Source organism: Cyprinodon tularosa, unplaced genomic scaffold (assembly GCF_016077235.1).
Source record: "Cyprinodon tularosa strain WSP-4 unplaced genomic scaffold, ASM1607723v1 ctg1240, whole genome shotgun sequence".
In the NCBI taxonomy this organism is placed as follows: domain Eukaryota; kingdom Metazoa; phylum Chordata; class Actinopteri; order Cyprinodontiformes; family Cyprinodontidae; genus Cyprinodon; species Cyprinodon tularosa.
In genome coordinates this window covers 4,865-23,024 of record NW_024038049.1, presented here as the reverse complement: position 1 = coordinate 23,024, position 18,160 = coordinate 4,865, and the positions used below count along the sequence as shown (strand labels likewise).

Here is an 18,160-nt window from a genome sequence, read left to right as displayed (position 1 = left end):
CCTGTAGAATACCAGGCTGGCAACCAGGGATACACCTGTAGAATACCAGGCTGGCAACCAGGGACACACACCTGTAGAATACCAGGCTGGCAACCAGGGATACACCTGTAGAATACCAGGCTGGCAACCAGGGACACACCTGTAGAATACCAGGCTGGCAACCAGGGACACACCTGTAGAATACCAGGCTGGCAACCAGGGATACACCTGTAGAATACCAGGCTGGCAACCAGGGATACACCTGTAGAATACCAGGCTGGCAACCAGGGACACACCTGTAGAATACCAGGCTGGCAACCAGGGATACACCTGTAGAATACCAGGCTGGCAACCAGGGATACACCTGTAGAATACCAGGCTGGCAACCAGGGATACACCTGTAGAATACCAGGCTGGCAACCAGGGATACACCTGTAGAATACCAGGCTGGCAACCAGGGACACACCTGTAGAATACCAGGCTGGCAACCAGGGACACACCTGTAGAATACCAGGCTGGCAACCAGGGATACACCTGTAGAATACCAGGCTGGCAACCAGGGATACACCTGTAGAATACCAGGCTGGCAACCAGGGATACACCTGTAGAATACCAGGCTGGCAACCAGGGATACACCTGTAGAATACCAGGCTGGCAACCAGGGATACACCTGTAGAATACCAGGCTGGCAACCAGGGATACACCTGTAGAATACCAGGCTGGCAACCAGGGACACACCTGTAGAATACCAGGCTGGCAACCAGACTGCTGACTGGGACACACCTGTAGAATACCAGGGTGGCAACCAGGGATACACCTGTAGAATACCAGGCTGGCAACCAGGGATACACCTGTAGAATACCAGGCTGGCAACCAGGGATACACCTGTAGAATACCAGGCTGGCAACCAGGGATACACCTGTAGAATACCAGGCTGGCAACCAGGGATACACCTGTAGAATACCAGGCTGGCAACCAGGGATACACCTGTAGAATACCAGGCTGGCAACCAGGGACACACCTGTAGAATACCAGGCTGGCAACCAGGGACACACCTGTAGAATACCAGGCTGGCAACCAGGGATACACCTGTAGAATACCAGGCTGGCAACCAGGGACACACACCTGACATACGGCATAGAATGTGAAGAAATAACAGTATTTCCTCACAACCCTGTCCTCTCTGACCACTTTCTAATAACCTTCAGGATTACTTTAACAGAGTTCTCCTCCCCCAAAAGAAGGTTACATTTTAGTAGATCTTTATCAGATAGAGCAGTTATACATTTTAAAGAATCTGCTTCACTTTCTCTCTCCTCTGTGTCGCTGAGCAGTGCTACAGAGTGCAAAAGCATAGCTTATTCCCACTCACAGGTTGATGATTTTGTGGATGGGGTTGCTAGTTCTCTGCGTATTGCCTTAGATAACGCAGCTCCTAGACTGGAAAAGTAGTTTACTGCTTTACTGCTTTAGTGCAGAATTATTAGGCAAATGAGTATTTCGACCACATTTTCATACGTTGTCCTACTCCAAACTGTATAAGCTTGAAAGCCGACTACCAATTAAGTAAATCAGGAGGTGTGCATCTCTGTAATGAGAAGGGGTGTGGCCTGATGACATCAACACCGTATAAGGTATGCTTCATTATTAGGCCACTTCCTTTCCTCTGGCTAAATGGGTCAGAAAAGATTTGACACTGAAAAATCAAAAAGTTTTGATTTTTGGATCAAAAACTTCTGGGGATGTGAAAATTTAAATAGCTTGAAGGAGTTGCCTCATTTATGCTCACATAATCCTCTTGCTGCAGCCAGGTTTCTGTAAGGCAACACAAGTCAATGTGATTATCACAAATCAAGTCATTAACTAGCAGACTTTTAGAGAAAATCAAATCAAAGACAGAGGCCAGTGAAGACAGCGCCGTCTCACCGCCCCCTTGGCAGAGGCCAGTGAAGGCAGCGCCGTCTCGCCGCCCCCTTGGCAGAGGACACGCCGTCTCACCGCCCCCTTGGCAGAGGACAGTGAAGGCAGCGCCGTCTCACCGCCCCCTTGGCAGAGGACAGTGAAGGCAGCGCCGTCTCACCGCCCACTTGGCAGAGGACAGTGAAGGCAGCGCTGTCTCACCGCCCACTTGGCAGAGGACAGTGAAGGCAGCGCTGTCTCACCGCCCACTTGGCAGAGGACAGTGAAGGCAGCGCTGTCTCACCGCCCTCTTGGCAGAGGACAGTGAAGGCAGCGCTGTCTCACCGCCCCCTTGGCAGAGGACAGTGAAGGCAGCGCTGTCTCACCGCCCCCTTGGCAGAGGACAGTGAAGGCAGCGCTGTCTCACCGCCTCGTTGGCAGAGGACAGTGAAGGCAGCGCTGTCTCACCGCCTCCTTGGCAGAGGACAGTGAAGGCAGCGCTGTCTCACCGCCTCCTTGGCAGAGGACAGTGAAGGCAGCGCTGTCTCACCGCCTCCTTGGCAGAGGACAGTGAAGGCAGCGCTGTCTCACCGCCTCGTTGGCAGAGGACAGTGAAGGCAGCGCTGTCTCACCGCCCCCTTGGCAGAGGACAGTGAAGGCAGCGCTGTCTCACCGCCCCCTTGGCAGAGGACAGTGAAGACAGGCACAACCAGGCGGTCTGTAGGAACCAGGGTACCAGGACAACTTGACCAGAACTCAGACACAGAAGATCATAGTTCATGTTTTAATAGGAAATTAGATTAAATGAGTCCAGGTTCTGTTAAACTAGTCCAGTCCAAGTCCAGGTCAGACCAGTCTTCCCAGGAAAATGGCATTGGGGTATTTGTCCCTCAGATAGGACCACTGCACAAAGAAGAAGTCAGCCAGGCGGTAGAGGATCCTTCCAGTCAGGGACAGCGTCTGCACTCGACAGATGCTCTCCACGTAGACGATGTGGACTTTTTTCACTCCCAGGATTCCCAGCAGCAGAGCCGCTCCACACAGAGGAACGCAGGTTCCTGGGCCGTTACACAGGACCTGGAAAAGCACAGAGAGGAGGGGCCGATCACCTTACCACACTGGGACATGCTGGTCTCCTCAGACTGGTTCTAACCCAGTTTGACCCGTCTGCTCCGCTATGAACACACTGCAGGGATTCTGGAATCTCACATTAGGGTGACGGTAAATGCAACGATTCGTAGACCCTCCCCTATTCCCTGGAATCAGGTGAAACCAACTGGTTCCTGGTCTAAGCTTCTGGTGTGGTCTACCCGTTCGGTTCTATGCCTCATTTGGTCCCCGGAGACAGAACAATTCCTTTCTACTGTTAGTAATCAAGGAGGTGTACCGCTGCTACTCACCATATCGGGTCTGAGTCGAAACACCAAAGGGAGGCAGAACCTCAGAGCGTTCAGGGTGCTGACAGCAGAGGAGCTCCAGGACTGGTGGACCTCGCGGCTCCTCGGGACCCGATGAATGGAGAACTGGAAGGCAAAACCAGAACGCTTTGGGAATGGTTCTGTTACTGATCTAAAGGTCCGGCTGGGTTGGAATCAGCTCAGTGTTCTAGGGCTGTGCCTGAGAAGGATGCCGACCTTTAGAATGGACTTCCAGAACTTCTGGTATGATCTGAACCCTGCAGGAGAACGGGGAGGCTCAACGGGAGAACGGGGAGGCTCAACGGGAGAACGGGGAGGCTCAACGGGGGAACGGGGAGGCTCTACGGGGGAACGGGGAGGCTCTACGGGGGAACGGGGAGGCTCTACGGGGGAACGGGGAGGCTCAACGGGGGAACGGGGAGGCTCAACGGGAGAACGGGGAGGCTCTACGGGAGAACGGGGAGGCTCTACGGGAGAACGGGGAGGCTCTACGGGAGAACGGGGAGGCTCTACGGGAGAACGGGGAGGCTCAACGGGAGAACGGGGAGGCTCTACGGGAGAACGGGGAGGCTCTACGGGAGAACGGGGAGGCTCAACGGGAGAACGGGGAGGCTCTACGGGAGAACGGGGAGGCTCTACGGGAGAACGGGGAGGCTCTACGGGGGAACGGGGAGGCTCTACGGGGGAACGGGGAGGCTCTACGGGGGAACGGGGAGGCTCTACGGGGGAACGGGGAGGCTCTACGGGGGAACGGGGAGGCTCTACGGGGGAACGGGGAGGCTCTACGGGAGAACGGGGAGGCTCTACGGGGGAACGGGGAGGCTCTACATGGGAACGGGGAGGCTCTACATGGGAACGGGGAGGCTCTACGGGAGAACGGGGAGGCTCTACGGGAGAACGGGGAAGCTCTACGGGGGAACGGGGAGGCTCTACGGGAGAACGGGGAGGCTCTACGGGGGAACGGGAAAGCTCTACGGGGGAACGGGGAGGCTCTACGGGAGAACGGGGAGGCTCTACGGGGGAACGGGGAGGCTCTACATGGGAACGGGGAGGCTCTACATGGGAACGGGGAGGCTCTACATGGGAACGGGGAGGCTCTACATGGGAACGGGGAGGCTCTACGGGAGAACGGGGAGGCTCTACGGGGGAACGGGGAGGCTCTACATGGGAACGGGGAGGCTCTACATGGGAACGGGGAGGCTCTACGGGAGAACGGGGAGGCTCTACGGGGGAACGGGGAGGCTCTATATGGGAACGGGGAGGCTCTACGGGAGAACGGGGAGGCTCTACGGGAGAACGGGGAGGCTCTACGGGAGAACGGGGAGGCTCTACGGGAGAACGGGGAGGCTCTACGGGGGAACGGGGAGGCTCTATATGGGAACGGGGAGGCTCTACATGGGAACGGGGAGGCTCTACGGGAGAACGGGGAGGCTCTACGGGGGAACGGGGAAGCTCTACGGGAGAACGGGGAGGCTCTACGGGAGAACGGGGAGGCTCTACGGGGGAACGGGGAGGCTCTACGGGAGAACGGGGAGGCTCTACGGGAGAACGGTGAGGCTCTACGGGAGAACGGGGAGGTTCTACGGGAGAACGGGGAGGCTCTACATGGGAACGGGGAGGCTCTACATGGGAACGGGGAGGCTCTACATGGGAACGGGGAGGCTCTACATGGGAACGGGGAGGCTCTACATGGGAACGGGGAGGCTCTACGGGAGAACGGGGAGGCTCTACGGGGGAACGGGGAGGTTCTACGGGAGAACGGGGAGGCTCTACGGGGGAACGGGGAAGCTCTACGGGAGAACGGGGAGGCTCTACGGGAGAACGGGGAGGCTCTACGGGGGAACGGGGAGGCTCTACGGGAGAACGGGGAGGCTCTACGGGAGAACGGTGAGGCTCTACGGGAGAACGGGGAGGTTCTACGGGAGAACGGTGAGGCTCTGTGATAGAACAGTGAGGATCTTTGGCAGAAGCAATGAGGTTCTACCACAGAAGAGGTTCTAGATTAAACCTGTCTGTTCTGTTCCAAGTTAAGCAGCTCAGACCAACAAGTCGATAGCAGAGATGTTGTCTGCTGTGTTCTGATCGTGATCCATTCTCTGAGACCTTCTCTCACTTTTTACCCTTTGATGAACCCAGAAGCAGCAGTAAGGACTGGTTATCCTCCTGCAGCAGTGTGTGGCAGTTAGCTTGTTGCAGGAATGACGCAGATATTTTTGATTGATGCCCAGACTCTTAAAGCATGGTCTGCGCCATGTTATTCCACGCCACAACACAACAAGGACAACCAGGAACTGGCTAGGATTGTGGGTCTGTGTGTCGGTTTAATGAGTTTGTTCGCCATCCACAACCCTTCATCTAACGCCGGAAGCCACACAGTTCCCCCGTGAGTGTTCCCCAAAGACTGGCCGCAGCGCTGCATGTTTTGGTTTCGGGTGCAAACCAACAGACCGTCGCTCAGAGCTACAAACTAGCGTCCTGCACGGTGCAGGACGTAGCTACAGCCAGAGGTTCTGACATTAGGTGACAGACAGGAAATACAATGGCTGCTGTTTTTGTATTTAGCATTGCGGGAGCTAACTGGCTCTAGGTGTCCTCGCTGCTCGTCCCTGCAGCTGCTTGCCTTACAGACTCCGTTAGCGGTAGAAGCAGTGCTGAACCCTGCAGAATTATCCGCTGGAGCTCCTCTGAAGGACAAAGCAGGGTCAGAACTGTCTTTACCGTCTTCTGACTGAACTCCAGCGGAACTTGATTACAAACTCGGTTGAGTTGGTTGGACAGGACCATCTCTAGAGGACAGGTGGACACTGATGAGCTGTGGATCTGTTGGGGTGCCTGACTTGCTGTTCTGGTTCTGTTTGCATGGATCTGGTCTAAACCAGAATGTCCTGATGTGATGTGGACAGGATGGGAGGCATGTACCTGGAGGTCAGACGGGGCACGTCCTCTGGAGCTCTCAAAGGACACTATTTTGTCCTCACTCATCCTATCGGTGTCAGCGATGACGTAATGCCGAGGTGTGTAGACAGAGGACAGGCTGTCCATCAGCCGCAGGATCTCTGTGGTGTGACCACCTGGAGGACAGACAGAAGGACAAGCTTCATCCCAGGTTGGACATGGACACTAAAGACACTGGAGATAGATTAATGGACACTAAAGAAACTAAGGACAGAGGACATGGACGCTCAGCACACTAGGGACCCTTAAAATGATCCCTTAAGACCGAAGGTGGTCAAGACTTGGAACGAGTGGATTCCCAGAACTCATTAGTGAAAAGAAAAGAACTGAGGAAAAGAACTGATCAAATGCAATTACATTTCTGAACTGGATCAGTAGACTGAACTGGATCAGTAGACTGAAGTGGCTCAGTAAAGTGGATCAGTAGAGTGAACTGGATCAGTAAAGTGATTCAGTAGAGTGAACTGAATCAGTAGACTGAAGTGGATCCGTAGAGTGGATCAGTAAAGTGAACTGGATCAGTAGAGTGGATCAGTAAGACTGAAGTGGATCAGTAGAGTGAACTGATTCAGAAGAGTGGATCAGTAGACTGAAGTGGATCAGTAAAGTGATTCAGTAGAGTGAACTGAATCAGTAGACTGAAGTGAATCAGTAGACTGAAGTGGATCAGTAGAGTGAACTGATTCAGAAGAGTGGATCAGTAGACTGAAGTGGATCAGTAGAATCAACTGGATCAGTAGAGTGAACTGAATCAGTAGAATCAACTGGATCAGTAGACTGAACTGAATCTGTAGAATCAACTGGATCAGTAGAGTGAACTGAATCAGTAGACTGAAGTGGATAAGTAGAGTGAACTGATTCAGTAGAGTGGATCAGTAAGACTGAAGTGGATCAGTAGAGTGAACTGGATCAGTAGACTGAAGTGGATCCGTAGAGTGGATCAGTAAAGTGGATCAGTAAAGTGAACTGGATCAGTAGAGTGAACTGGATCAGTATACTGAACTGGATCAGTAAAGTGATTCAGTAAAGTGAACTGAATCAGTAGACTGAAGTGGATCAGTAGAGTGAACTGGATCAGTAGAGTGGATAAGTAGACTGAAGTGGATCAGTAGAGTGAACTGGATCAGTAAAGTGATTCAGTAGAGTGAACTGAATCAGTAGACTGAAGTGAATCAGTAGACTGAAGTGGATCAGTAGAGTGAACTGATTCAGAAGAGTGGATCAGTAGACTGAAGTGGATCAGTAGAATCAACTGGATCAGTAGAGTGAAGTGGATCCGTAGAGTGGATCAGTAAAGTGAACTGAATCAGTAGACTGAAGTGGATCAGTAGAGTGAACTGGATCAGTAGAGTGGATAAGTAGACTGAAGTGGATCAGTAGAGTGGATAAGTAGACTGAAGTGGATCAGTAGAGTGAACTGGATCAGTAAAGTGATTCAGTAGAGTGAACTGAATCAATAGACTGAAGTGAATCAGTAGACTGAAGTGGATCCGTAGAGTGAACTGGATCAGTAGAGTGGATAAGTAGACTGAAGTGGATCAGTAAAGTGATTCAGTAGAGTGAAGTGGATCAGTAGAGTGAACTGATTAAGTAGAGTGGATCAGTAAAGTGATTCAGTAGAGTGAAGTGGATCAGTAGAGTGAACTGATTAAGTAGAGTGGATCAGTAGACTGAAGTGGATCAGTAGAGTGAACTGGATCAGTAAACTGATTCAGTAGAGTGAACTGAATCAATAGACTGAAGTGGATCAGTAGAGTGAACTGATTCAGAAGAGTGGATCAGTAGACTGAAGTGAATCAGTAGAGTGAACTGGATCAGTAAAGTGATTCAGTAGAGTGAACTGAATCAGAAGACTGAAGTGAATCAGTAGACTGAAGTGGATCAGTAGAGTGAACTGATTCAGGAGAGTGGATCAGTAGACTGAAGTGGATCAGTAGAATCAACTGGATCAGTGGAGTGAACTGAATCAGTAGACTGAAGTGGATCAGTAGAGTGGATCAGTAAAGTGGATCAGTAAAGTGAACTGGATCAGTAGAGTGAACTGGATCAGTATACTGAACTGGATCAGTAAAGTGATTCAGTAAAGTGAACTGAATCAGTAGACTGAAGTGGATCAGTAGAGTGAACTGGATCAGTAGACTGAAGTGGATCAGTAAAGTGAACTGGATCAGTAGAGTGATTCAGTAGAGTGAACTGAATCAATAGACTGAAGTGAATCAGTAGACTGAAGTGGATCCGTAGAGTGAACTGGATCAGTAGAGTGGATAAGTAGACTGAAGTGGATCAGTAAAGTGATTCAGTAGAGTGAAGTGGATCAGTAGAGTGAACTGATTAAGTAGAGTGGATCAGTAAAGTGATTCAGTAGAGTGAAGTGGATCAGTAGAGTGAACTGATTAAGTAGAGTGGATCAGTAGACTGAAGTGGATCAGTAGAGTGAACTGGATCAGTAAACTGATTCAGTAGAGTGAACTGAATCAATAGACTGAAGTGGATCAGTAGAGTGAACTGATTCAGAAGAGTGGATCAGTAGACTGAAGTGAATCAGTAGAGTGAACTGGATCAGTAAAGTGATTCAGTAGAGTGAACTGAATCAGAAGACTGAAGTGAATCAGTAGACTGAAGTGGATCAGTAGAGTGAACTGATTCAGGAGAGTGGATCAGTAGACTGAAGTGGATCAGTAGAATCAACTGGATCAGTGGAGTGAACTGAATCAGTAGACTGAAGTGGATCAGTAGAGTGGATCAGTAAAGTGGATCAGTAAAGTGAACTGGATCAGTAGAGTGAACTGGATCAGTATACTGAACTGGATCAGTAAAGTGATTCAGTAAAGTGAACTGAATCAGTAGACTGAAGTGGATCAGTAGAGTGAACTGGATCAGTAGACTGAAGTGGATCAGTAAAGTGAACTGGATCAGTAGAGTGATTCAGTAGAGTGAACTGAATCAATAGACTGAAGTGGATCAGTAGAGTGAACTGGATCAGTAGACTGAAGTGGATCCGTAAAGTGAACTGGATCAGTAGAGTGATTCAGTAGAGTGAACTGAATCAATAGACTGAAGTGGATCAGTAGAGTGAACTGGATCAGTAGAGTGATTCAGTAGAGTGAACTGAATCAATAGACTGAAGTGGATCAGTAGAGTGAACTGGATCAGTAAAGTGATTCAGTAGAGTGAACTGAATCAATAGACTGAAGTGGATCCGTAGAGGGAACTGGATCAGTAGACTGAAGTGGATCCGTAAAGTGAACTGGATCAGTAGAGTGGATCAGTAGACTGCAGTGGATCCGTAAAGTGAACTAGATCAGTAGAGTGATTCAGTAGAGTGAACTGAATCAGTAGACTGAAGTGGATCAGTAGAGTGAACTGATTCAGTAGAGTGGATCAGTAGGCTGAAGTGGATCCGTAGAGTGAACTGATTCAGTAGAGTGGATCAGTAGACTGAAGTGAATCAGTAGAGTGAAGTGGATCAGTAGAGTGAAGTGGATCAGCAGAGTCAACTGGATCAGTAGAGTGAACTGAATCAGTAGACTGAAGTGGATCAGTAGAGTGAACTGATTCAGTAGAGTGGATCAGTAGACTGAAGTGGATCAGTAGAGTGAACTGAATCAGTAGAGTGAACTGAATCAGTAGAGTGAACTGAATCAGCAGACTGAAGTGGATCAGCAGACTGAAGTGGATCAGTAGAGTGAACTGATTCAGTAGAGTGGATCAGTAGACTGAAGTGGATCAGTAGAGTGAACTGGATCAGTAAAGTGATTCAGTAGAGTGAACTGAATCAGTAGACTGAAGTGGATCAGTAGAATCAACTGGATCAGTAGAGTGAACTGAATCAGTAGACTGAAGTGGATCAGTAGAGTGAACTGATTCAGTAGAGTGGATCAGTAAGACTGAAGTGGATCAGTAGAGTGAACTGATTCAGTAGAGTGGATCAGTAGGCTGAAGTGGATCAGTAGAGTGAACTGGATCAGTAGAGTGGATCAGTAGGCTGAAGTGGATCAGTAGAGTGAACTGAATCAGTAGGCTGAAGTGGATCAGTAGAGTCAACTGGATCAGTAGAGTGAACTGATTCAGCAGAGTTGATCAGTAAGACTGAAGTGGATCAGTAGAGTGAACTGAATCAGTAGACTGAAGTGGATCAGCAGAGTTAACTGATTCAGAAGAGTGGATCAGTAGAGTGAACTGATTCAGAAGAGTGGATCAGTAGAGTGAACTGATTCAGCAGAGTGGATCAGTAGACTGAAGTGGATCAGTAGAGTGAACTGATTCAGAAGAGTGGATCAGTAGAGTGAACTGAATCAGTAGACTGAAGTGGATCAGAAGAGTTAACTGATTCAGAAGAGTGGATCAGTAGAGTGAACTGATTCAGCAGAGTGGATCAGTAGACTGAAGTGGATCAGTAGAGTGAACTGATTCAGAAGAGTGGATCAGCAGAGTGAACTGAATCAGTAGGCTGAAGTGGATCAGTAGAGTGAACTGATTCAGCAGAGTGGATCAGTAGAGTGAACTGATTCAGAAGAGTGGATCAGTAGAGTGAACTGAATCAGTAGACTGAAGTGGATCAGTAGAGTGAACTGGATCAGTAAAGTGATTCAGTAGAGTTAACTGAATCAGTAGACTGAAGTGGATCAGTAGAGTGAACTGATTCAGAAGAGTGGATCAGTAGAGTGAAGTGGATCAGTAGAATCAACTGGATCAGTAGAGTGAACTGAATCAGTAGACTGAAGTGGATCAGTAGAGTGAACTGATTCAGTAGAGTGGATCAGTAAGACTGAAGTGGATCAGTAGAGTGAACTGATTCAGAAGAGTGGATCAGTAGACTGAAGTGGATCAGTAGAGTGAACTGATTCAGAAGAGTGGATCAGTAGACTGAAGTGGATCAGTAGAGTGAACTGATTCAGTAGAGTGGATCAGTAGGCTGAAGTGGATCAGTAGAGTGAACTGGATCAGTAGACTGAAGTGGATCAGTAAAGTGATTCAGTAAAGTGATTCAGTAAAGTTAACTGATTCAGTAGAGTGGATCAGTAGAGTGAACTGATTCAGTAGAGTGGATCAGTAGAGTGATTCAGTAGAGTGAACTGAATCAATAGACTGAAGTGGATCAGTAGAGTGAACTGGATCAGTAAAGTGATTCAGTAGAGTGAACTGAATCAATAGACTGAAGTGGATCCGTAGAGGGAACTGGATCAGTAGACTGAAGTGGATCCGTAAAGTGAACTGGATCAGTAGAGTGGATCAGTAGACTGCAGTGGATCCGTAAAGTGAACTAGATCAGTAGAGTGATTCAGTAGAGTGAACTGAATCAGTAGACTGAAGTGGATCAGTAGAGTGAACTGATTCAGTAGAGTGGATCAGTAGGCTGAAGTGGATCCGTAGAGTGAACTGATTCAGTAGAGTGGATCAGTAGACTGAAGTGAATCAGTAGAGTGAAGTGGATCAGTAGAGTGAAGTGGATCAGCAGAGTCAACTGGATCAGTAGAGTGAACTGAATCAGTAGACTGAAGTGGATCAGTAGAGTGAACTGATTCAGTAGAGTGGATCAGTAGACTGAAGTGGATCAGTAGAGTGAACTGAATCAGTAGAGTGAACTGAATCAGTAGAGTGAACTGAATCAGCAGACTGAAGTGGATCAGCAGACTGAAGTGGATCAGTAGAGTGAACTGATTCAGTAGAGTGGATCAGTAGACTGAAGTGGATCAGTAGAGTGAACTGGATCAGTAAAGTGATTCAGTAGAGTGAACTGAATCAGTAGACTGAAGTGGATCAGTAGAATCAACTGGATCAGTAGAGTGAACTGAATCAGTAGACTGAAGTGGATCAGTAGAGTGAACTGATTCAGTAGAGTGGATCAGTAAGACTGAAGTGGATCAGTAGAGTGAACTGATTCAGTAGAGTGGATCAGTAGGCTGAAGTGGATCAGTAGAGTGAACTGGATCAGTAGAGTGGATCAGTAGGCTGAAGTGGATCAGTAGAGTGAACTGAATCAGTAGGCTGAAGTGGATCAGTAGAGTCAACTGGATCAGTAGAGTGAACTGATTCAGCAGAGTTGATCAGTAAGACTGAAGTGGATCAGTAGAGTGAACTGAATCAGTAGACTGAAGTGGATCAGCAGAGTTAACTGATTCAGAAGAGTGGATCAGTAGAGTGAACTGATTCAGAAGAGTGGATCAGTAGAGTGAACTGATTCAGCAGAGTGGATCAGTAGACTGAAGTGGATCAGTAGAGTGAACTGATTCAGAAGAGTGGATCAGTAGAGTGAACTGAATCAGTAGACTGAAGTGGATCAGAAGAGTTAACTGATTCAGAAGAGTGGATCAGTAGAGTGAACTGATTCAGCAGAGTGGATCAGTAGACTGAAGTGGATCAGTAGAGTGAACTGATTCAGAAGAGTGGATCAGCAGAGTGAACTGAATCAGTAGGCTGAAGTGGATCAGTAGAGTGAACTGATTCAGCAGAGTGGATCAGTAGAGTGAACTGATTCAGAAGAGTGGATCAGTAGAGTGAACTGAATCAGTAGACTGAAGTGGATCAGTAGAGTGAACTGGATCAGTAAAGTGATTCAGTAGAGTTAACTGAATCAGTAGACTGAAGTGGATCAGTAGAGTGAACTGATTCAGAAGAGTGGATCAGTAGAGTGAAGTGGATCAGTAGAATCAACTGGATCAGTAGAGTGAACTGAATCAGTAGACTGAAGTGGATCAGTAGAGTGAACTGATTCAGTAGAGTGGATCAGTAAGACTGAAGTGGATCAGTAGAGTGAACTGATTCAGAAGAGTGGATCAGTAGACTGAAGTGGATCAGTAGAGTGAACTGATTCAGAAGAGTGGATCAGTAGACTGAAGTGGATCAGTAGAGTGAACTGATTCAGTAGAGTGGATCAGTAGGCTGAAGTGGATCAGTAGAGTGAACTGGATCAGTAGACTGAAGTGGATCAGTAAAGTGATTCAGTAAAGTGATTCAGTAAAGTTAACTGATTCAGTAGAGTGGATCAGTAGAGTGAACTGATTCAGTAGAGTGGATCAGTAGAGTGAACTGATTCAGTAGAGTGGATCAGTAGAGTGAACTGATTCAGTAGAGTGGATCAGTAGAGTGAACTGATTCAGTAAAGTGGATCAGTAGAGTGAACTGGATCAGTATACTGAACTGGATCAGTAAAGTGATTCAGTAAAGTTAACTGATTCAGTAGAGTGGATCAGTAGAGTGAACTGATTCAGTAGAGTGGATCAGCAGAGTGAACTGATTCAGTAGAGTGGATCAGTAGAGTGAACTGATTCAGTAGAGTGGATCAGTAGAGTGAACTGATTCAGTAGAGTGGATCAGTAGAGTGAACTGATTCAGTAGAGTGGATCAGTAGAGTGAACTGATTCAGTAGAGTGGATCAGCAGAGTGAACTGATTCAGTAGAGTGGATCAGTAGAGTGAACTGATTCAGTAGAGTGGATCAGCAGAGTGAACTGATTCAGTAGAGTGGATCAGTAGAGTGAACTGATTCAGTAGAGTGGATCAGTAGAGTGAACTGATTCAGTAGAGTGGATCAGTAGAGTGAACTGATTCAGTAGAGTGGATCAGCAGAGTGAACTGATTCAGTAAAGTGGATCAGTAGAGTGAACTGATTCAGTAGAGTGGATCAGCAGAGTGAACTGATTCAGTAAAGTGGATCAGTAGAGTGAACTGGATCAGTATACTGAACTGATTCAGTAGAGTGGATCAGTAGAGTGAACTGATTCAGTAGAGTGGATCAGTAGAGTGAACTGATTCAGTAGAGTGGATCAGTAGAAGTCATTAAGGCCTTCTGGCTCACAGATATAGGTTAAACTGAACTGGACCAGAAACCGGAACCAGGACCTCAATGCCTGAACATCAGTCCGGTTCCGGATTGGATCCTGCAGCACCTGAACCCTGGCTCGGTCTGTTATTGAAGTGATCCAGTCTGCCTCAGTAGTCTGAAGCAGCTGGTACCGGGCCTGGAGCAGCTGGTACCGGGCCTGCAGCAGCTGGTACCGGGCCTGCAGCAGCTGGTACCGGGCCTGCAGCAGCTGGTACCGGGCCTGCAGCAGCTGGTACCGGGCCTGCAGCAGCTGGTACCGGGCCTGGAGCAGCTGGTACCGGGCCTGCAGCAGCTGGTACCGGGCCTGGAGCAGCTGGTACCGGGCCTGCAGCAGCTGGTACCGGGCCTGGAGCAGCTGGTACCGGGCCTGGAGCAGCTGGTACCGGGCCTGGAGCAGCTGGTACCGGGCCTGCAGCAGCTGGTACCGGGCCTGGAGCAGCTGGTACCGGGCCTGGAGCAGCTGGTACCGGGCCTGGAGCAGCTGGTACCGGGCCTGCAGCAGCTGGTACCGGGCCTGCAGCAGCTGGTACCGGGCCTGGAGCAGCTGGTACCGGGCCTGCAGCAGCTGGTACCGGGCCTGCAGCAGCTGGTACCGGGCCTGCAGCAGCTGGTACCGGGCCTGCAGCAGCTGGTACCGGGCCTGGAGCAGCTGGTACCGGGCCTGCAGCAGCTGGTACCGGGCCTGCAGCAGCTGGTACCGGGCCTGCAGCAGCTGGTACCGGGCCTGGAGCAGCTGGTACCGGGCCTGGAGCAGCTGGTACCGGGCCTGGAGCAGCTGGTACCGGGCCTGCAGCAGCTGGTACCGGGCCTGGAGCAGCTGGTACCGGGCCTGGAGCAGCTGGTACCGGGCCTGGAGCAGCTGGTACCGGGCCTGGAGCAGCTGGTACCGGGCCTGGAGCAGCTGGTACCGGGCCTGGAGCAGCTGGTACCGGGCCTGGAGCAGCTGGTACCGGGCCTGCAGCAGCTGGTACCGGGCCTGCAGCAGCTGGTACCGGGCCTGGAGCAGCTGGTACCGGGCCTGGAGCAGCTGGTACCGGGCCTGCAGCAGCTGGTACCGGGCCTGGAGCAGCTGGTACCGGGCCTGGAGCAGCTGGTACCGGGCCTGCAGCAGCTGGTACCGGGCCTGGAGCAGCTGGTACCGGGCCTGCAGCAGCTGGTACCGGGCAAGGAGAGCAGCTGGTACCGGGCCTGCAGCAGCTGGTACCGGGCCTGCAGCAGCTGGTACCGGGCCTGCAGCAGCTGGTACCGGGCCTGGAGCAGCTGGTACCGGGCCTGCAGCAGCTGGTACCGGGCCTGCAGCAGCTGGTACCGGGCCTGGAGCAGCTGGTACCGGGCCTGGAGCAGCTGGTACCGGGCCTGCAGCAGCTGGTACCGGGCCTGCAGCAGCTGGTACCGGGCCTGGAGCAGCTGGTACCGGGCCTGGAGCAGCTGGTACCGGGCCTGCAGCAGCTGGTACCGGGCCTGCAGCAGCTGGTACCGGGCCTGGAGCAGCTGGTACCGGGCCTGCAGCAGCTGGTACCGGGCCTGCAGCAGCTGGTACCGGGCCTGGAGCAGCTGGTACCGGGCCTGCAGCAGCTGGTACCGGGCCTGGAGCAGCTGGTACCGGGCCTGCAGCAGCTGGTACCGGGCCTGGAGCAGCTGGTACCGGGCCTGCAGCAGCTGGTACCGGGCAAGGAGAGCAGCTGGTACCGGGCCTGCAGCAGCTGGTACCGGGCCTGCAGCAGCTGGTACCGGGCCTTCAGCAGCTGGTACCGGGCCTGGAGCAGCTGGTACCGGGCCTGGAGCAGCTGGTACCGGGCCTGCAGCAGCTGGTACCGGGCAAGGAGAGCAGCTGGTACCGGGCCTGCAGCAGCTGGTACCGGGCCTGGAGCAGCTGGTACCGGGCCTGCAGCAGCTGGTACCGGGCCTGGAGCAGCTGGTACCGGGCCTGCAGCAGCTGGTACCGGGCCTGCAGCAGCTGGTACCGGGCCTGGAGCAGCTGGTACCGGGCCTGGAGCAGCTGGTACCGGGCCTGGAGCAGCTGGTACCGGGCCTGCAGCAGCTGGTACCGGGCCTGGAGCAGCTGGTACCGGGCCTGGAGCAGCTGGTACCGGGCCTGGAGCAGCTGGTACCGGGCCTGCAGCAGCTGGTACCGGGCAAGGAGAGCAGCTGGTACCGGGCCTGGAGCAGCTGGTACCGGGCCTGGAGCAGCTGGTACCGGGCCTGGAGCAGCTGGTACCGGGCCTGCAGCAGCTGGTACCGGGCCTGGAGCAGCTGGTACCGGGCCTGGAGCAGCTGGTACCGGGCCTGGAGCAGCTGGTACCGGGCCTGGAGCAGCTGGTACCGGGCAAGGAGAGCAGCTGGTACCGGGCCTGCAGCAGCTGGTACCGGGCAAGGAGAGCAGCTGGTACCGGGCCTGCAGCAGCTGGTACCGGGCCTGGAGCAGCTGGTACCGGGCCTGCAGCAGCTGGTACCGGGCCTGGAGCAGCTGGTACCGGGCCTGCAGCAGCTGGTACCGGGCCTGCAGCAGCTGGTACCGGGCCTGGAGCAGCTGGTACCGGGCCTGCAGCAGCTGGTACCGGGCCTGGAGCAGCTGGTACCGGGCCTGCAGCAGCTGGTACCGGGCCTGCAGCAGCTGGTACCGGGCCTGCAGCAGCTGGTACCGGGCCTGCAGCAGCTGGTACCGGGCCTGGAGCAGCTGGTACCGGGCCTGGAGCAGCTGGTACCGGGCCTGGAGCAGCTGGTACCGGGCCTGCAGCAGCTGGTACCGGGCCTGGAGCAGCTGGTACCGGGCCTGCAGCAGCTGGTACCGGGCCTGGAGCAGCTGGTACCGGGCCTGGAGCAGCTGGTACCGGGCAAGGAGAGCAGCTGGTACCGGGCCTGCAGCAGCTGGTACCGGGCCTGGAGCAGCTGGTACCGGGCCTGCAGCAGCTGGTACCGGGCCTGGAGCAGCTGGTACCGGGCCTGCAGCAGCTGGTACCGGGCCTGCAGCAGCTGGTACCGGGCCTGGAGCAGCTGGTACCGGGCCTGCAGCAGCTGGTACCGGGCCTGGAGCAGCTGGTACCGGGCCTGCAGCAGCTGGTACCGGGCCTGCAGCAGCTGGTACCGGGCCTGGAGCAGCTGGTACCGGGCCTGGAGCAGCTGGTACCGGGCCTGCAGCAGCTGGTACCGGGCCTGCAGCAGCTGGTACCGGGCCTGGAGCAGCTGGTACCGGGCCTGGAGCAGCTGGTACCGGGCCTGCAGCAGCTGGTACCGGGCCTGGAGCAGCTGGTACCGGGCCTGCAGCAGCTGGTACCGGGCCTGCAGCAGCTGGTACCGGGCCTGCAGCAGCTGGTACCGGGCCTGCAGCAGCTGGTACCGGGCCTGCAGCAGCTGGTACCGGGCCTGCAGCAGCTGGTACCGGGCCTGGAGCAGCTGGTACCGGGCCTGGAGCAGCTGGTACCGGGCCTGCAGCAGCTGGTACCGGGCCTGCAGCAGCTGGTACCGGGCCTGGAGCCGGGGGTTCCGCCGGTCCTTACCTGATCCAGCAACGACCAGAACAGCAACATGAGCTCCGGTTCCGAAGGGCTGCCTGGATCCCCGGCTGAGCAGCAGGTAAAGGCGAAGCAGCAGCAATGCAGCGAGCAGAACCAGGCTGAGCAGAACCCCCAGCAGCAACATCATCACTGCAGCTACGGAAGCTCTGGAGGACCATAACAGCCAGCCGCGCTTTTCTTCTGAACACAAGCAGGAGGCTTTACTGCCCCCTGTGGCTGAGCGGAGGCACTGCTTCACTCCGCTCCTCAGCAGGTTCTCCTGCTCCTCCTCTAAATGTTCTGAGAAGCATCCCGCTGCAGCCTTCCCGCAGGCTTCAGCGGGATGTACTTGAATGTTCTCCCCATCATCCCAGCTGCTTCGGTTTATAAACTAGACGCCTGATTGGACGCTCGCCGAGGGGCCTAGAGGGCGGCCATCTTGGGTCAGACCAGCTGCTGTCAGAGTAAACAGGAGGCTCCTTTGATCTCATTTTACTCCCATGAAGGAGTCAGAGATTATATTACAATAATCTCTGACACGTCACAACCACTTAAAGACCAAATCTCATTCTAGAATGACCTTTCAGTTAT

The 18,160-nt window shown here is 52.7% G+C and overlaps 1 protein-coding gene across 1 annotated transcript; it reads right to left on the bottom strand.

The window, feature by feature from the left end:
- Window positions 1-2,648: 2,648 nt before the first annotated feature.
- On the bottom strand, window positions 2,649-17,772 carry alg14 (ALG14 UDP-N-acetylglucosaminyltransferase subunit). Its single transcript, XM_038276430.1, has 4 exons — window positions 17,573-17,772; window positions 6,216-6,367; window positions 3,279-3,401; window positions 2,649-2,955 (listed from the first exon to the last, which is right to left on the bottom strand). Exons 1-4 carry the CDS (start codon window positions 17,715-17,717, stop codon window positions 2,725-2,727), a joined length of 651 nt encoding a protein of 216 aa, XP_038132358.1. The 5' UTR covers window positions 17,718-17,772; the 3' UTR covers window positions 2,649-2,724.
- Window positions 17,773-18,160: the final 388 nt, after the last annotated feature.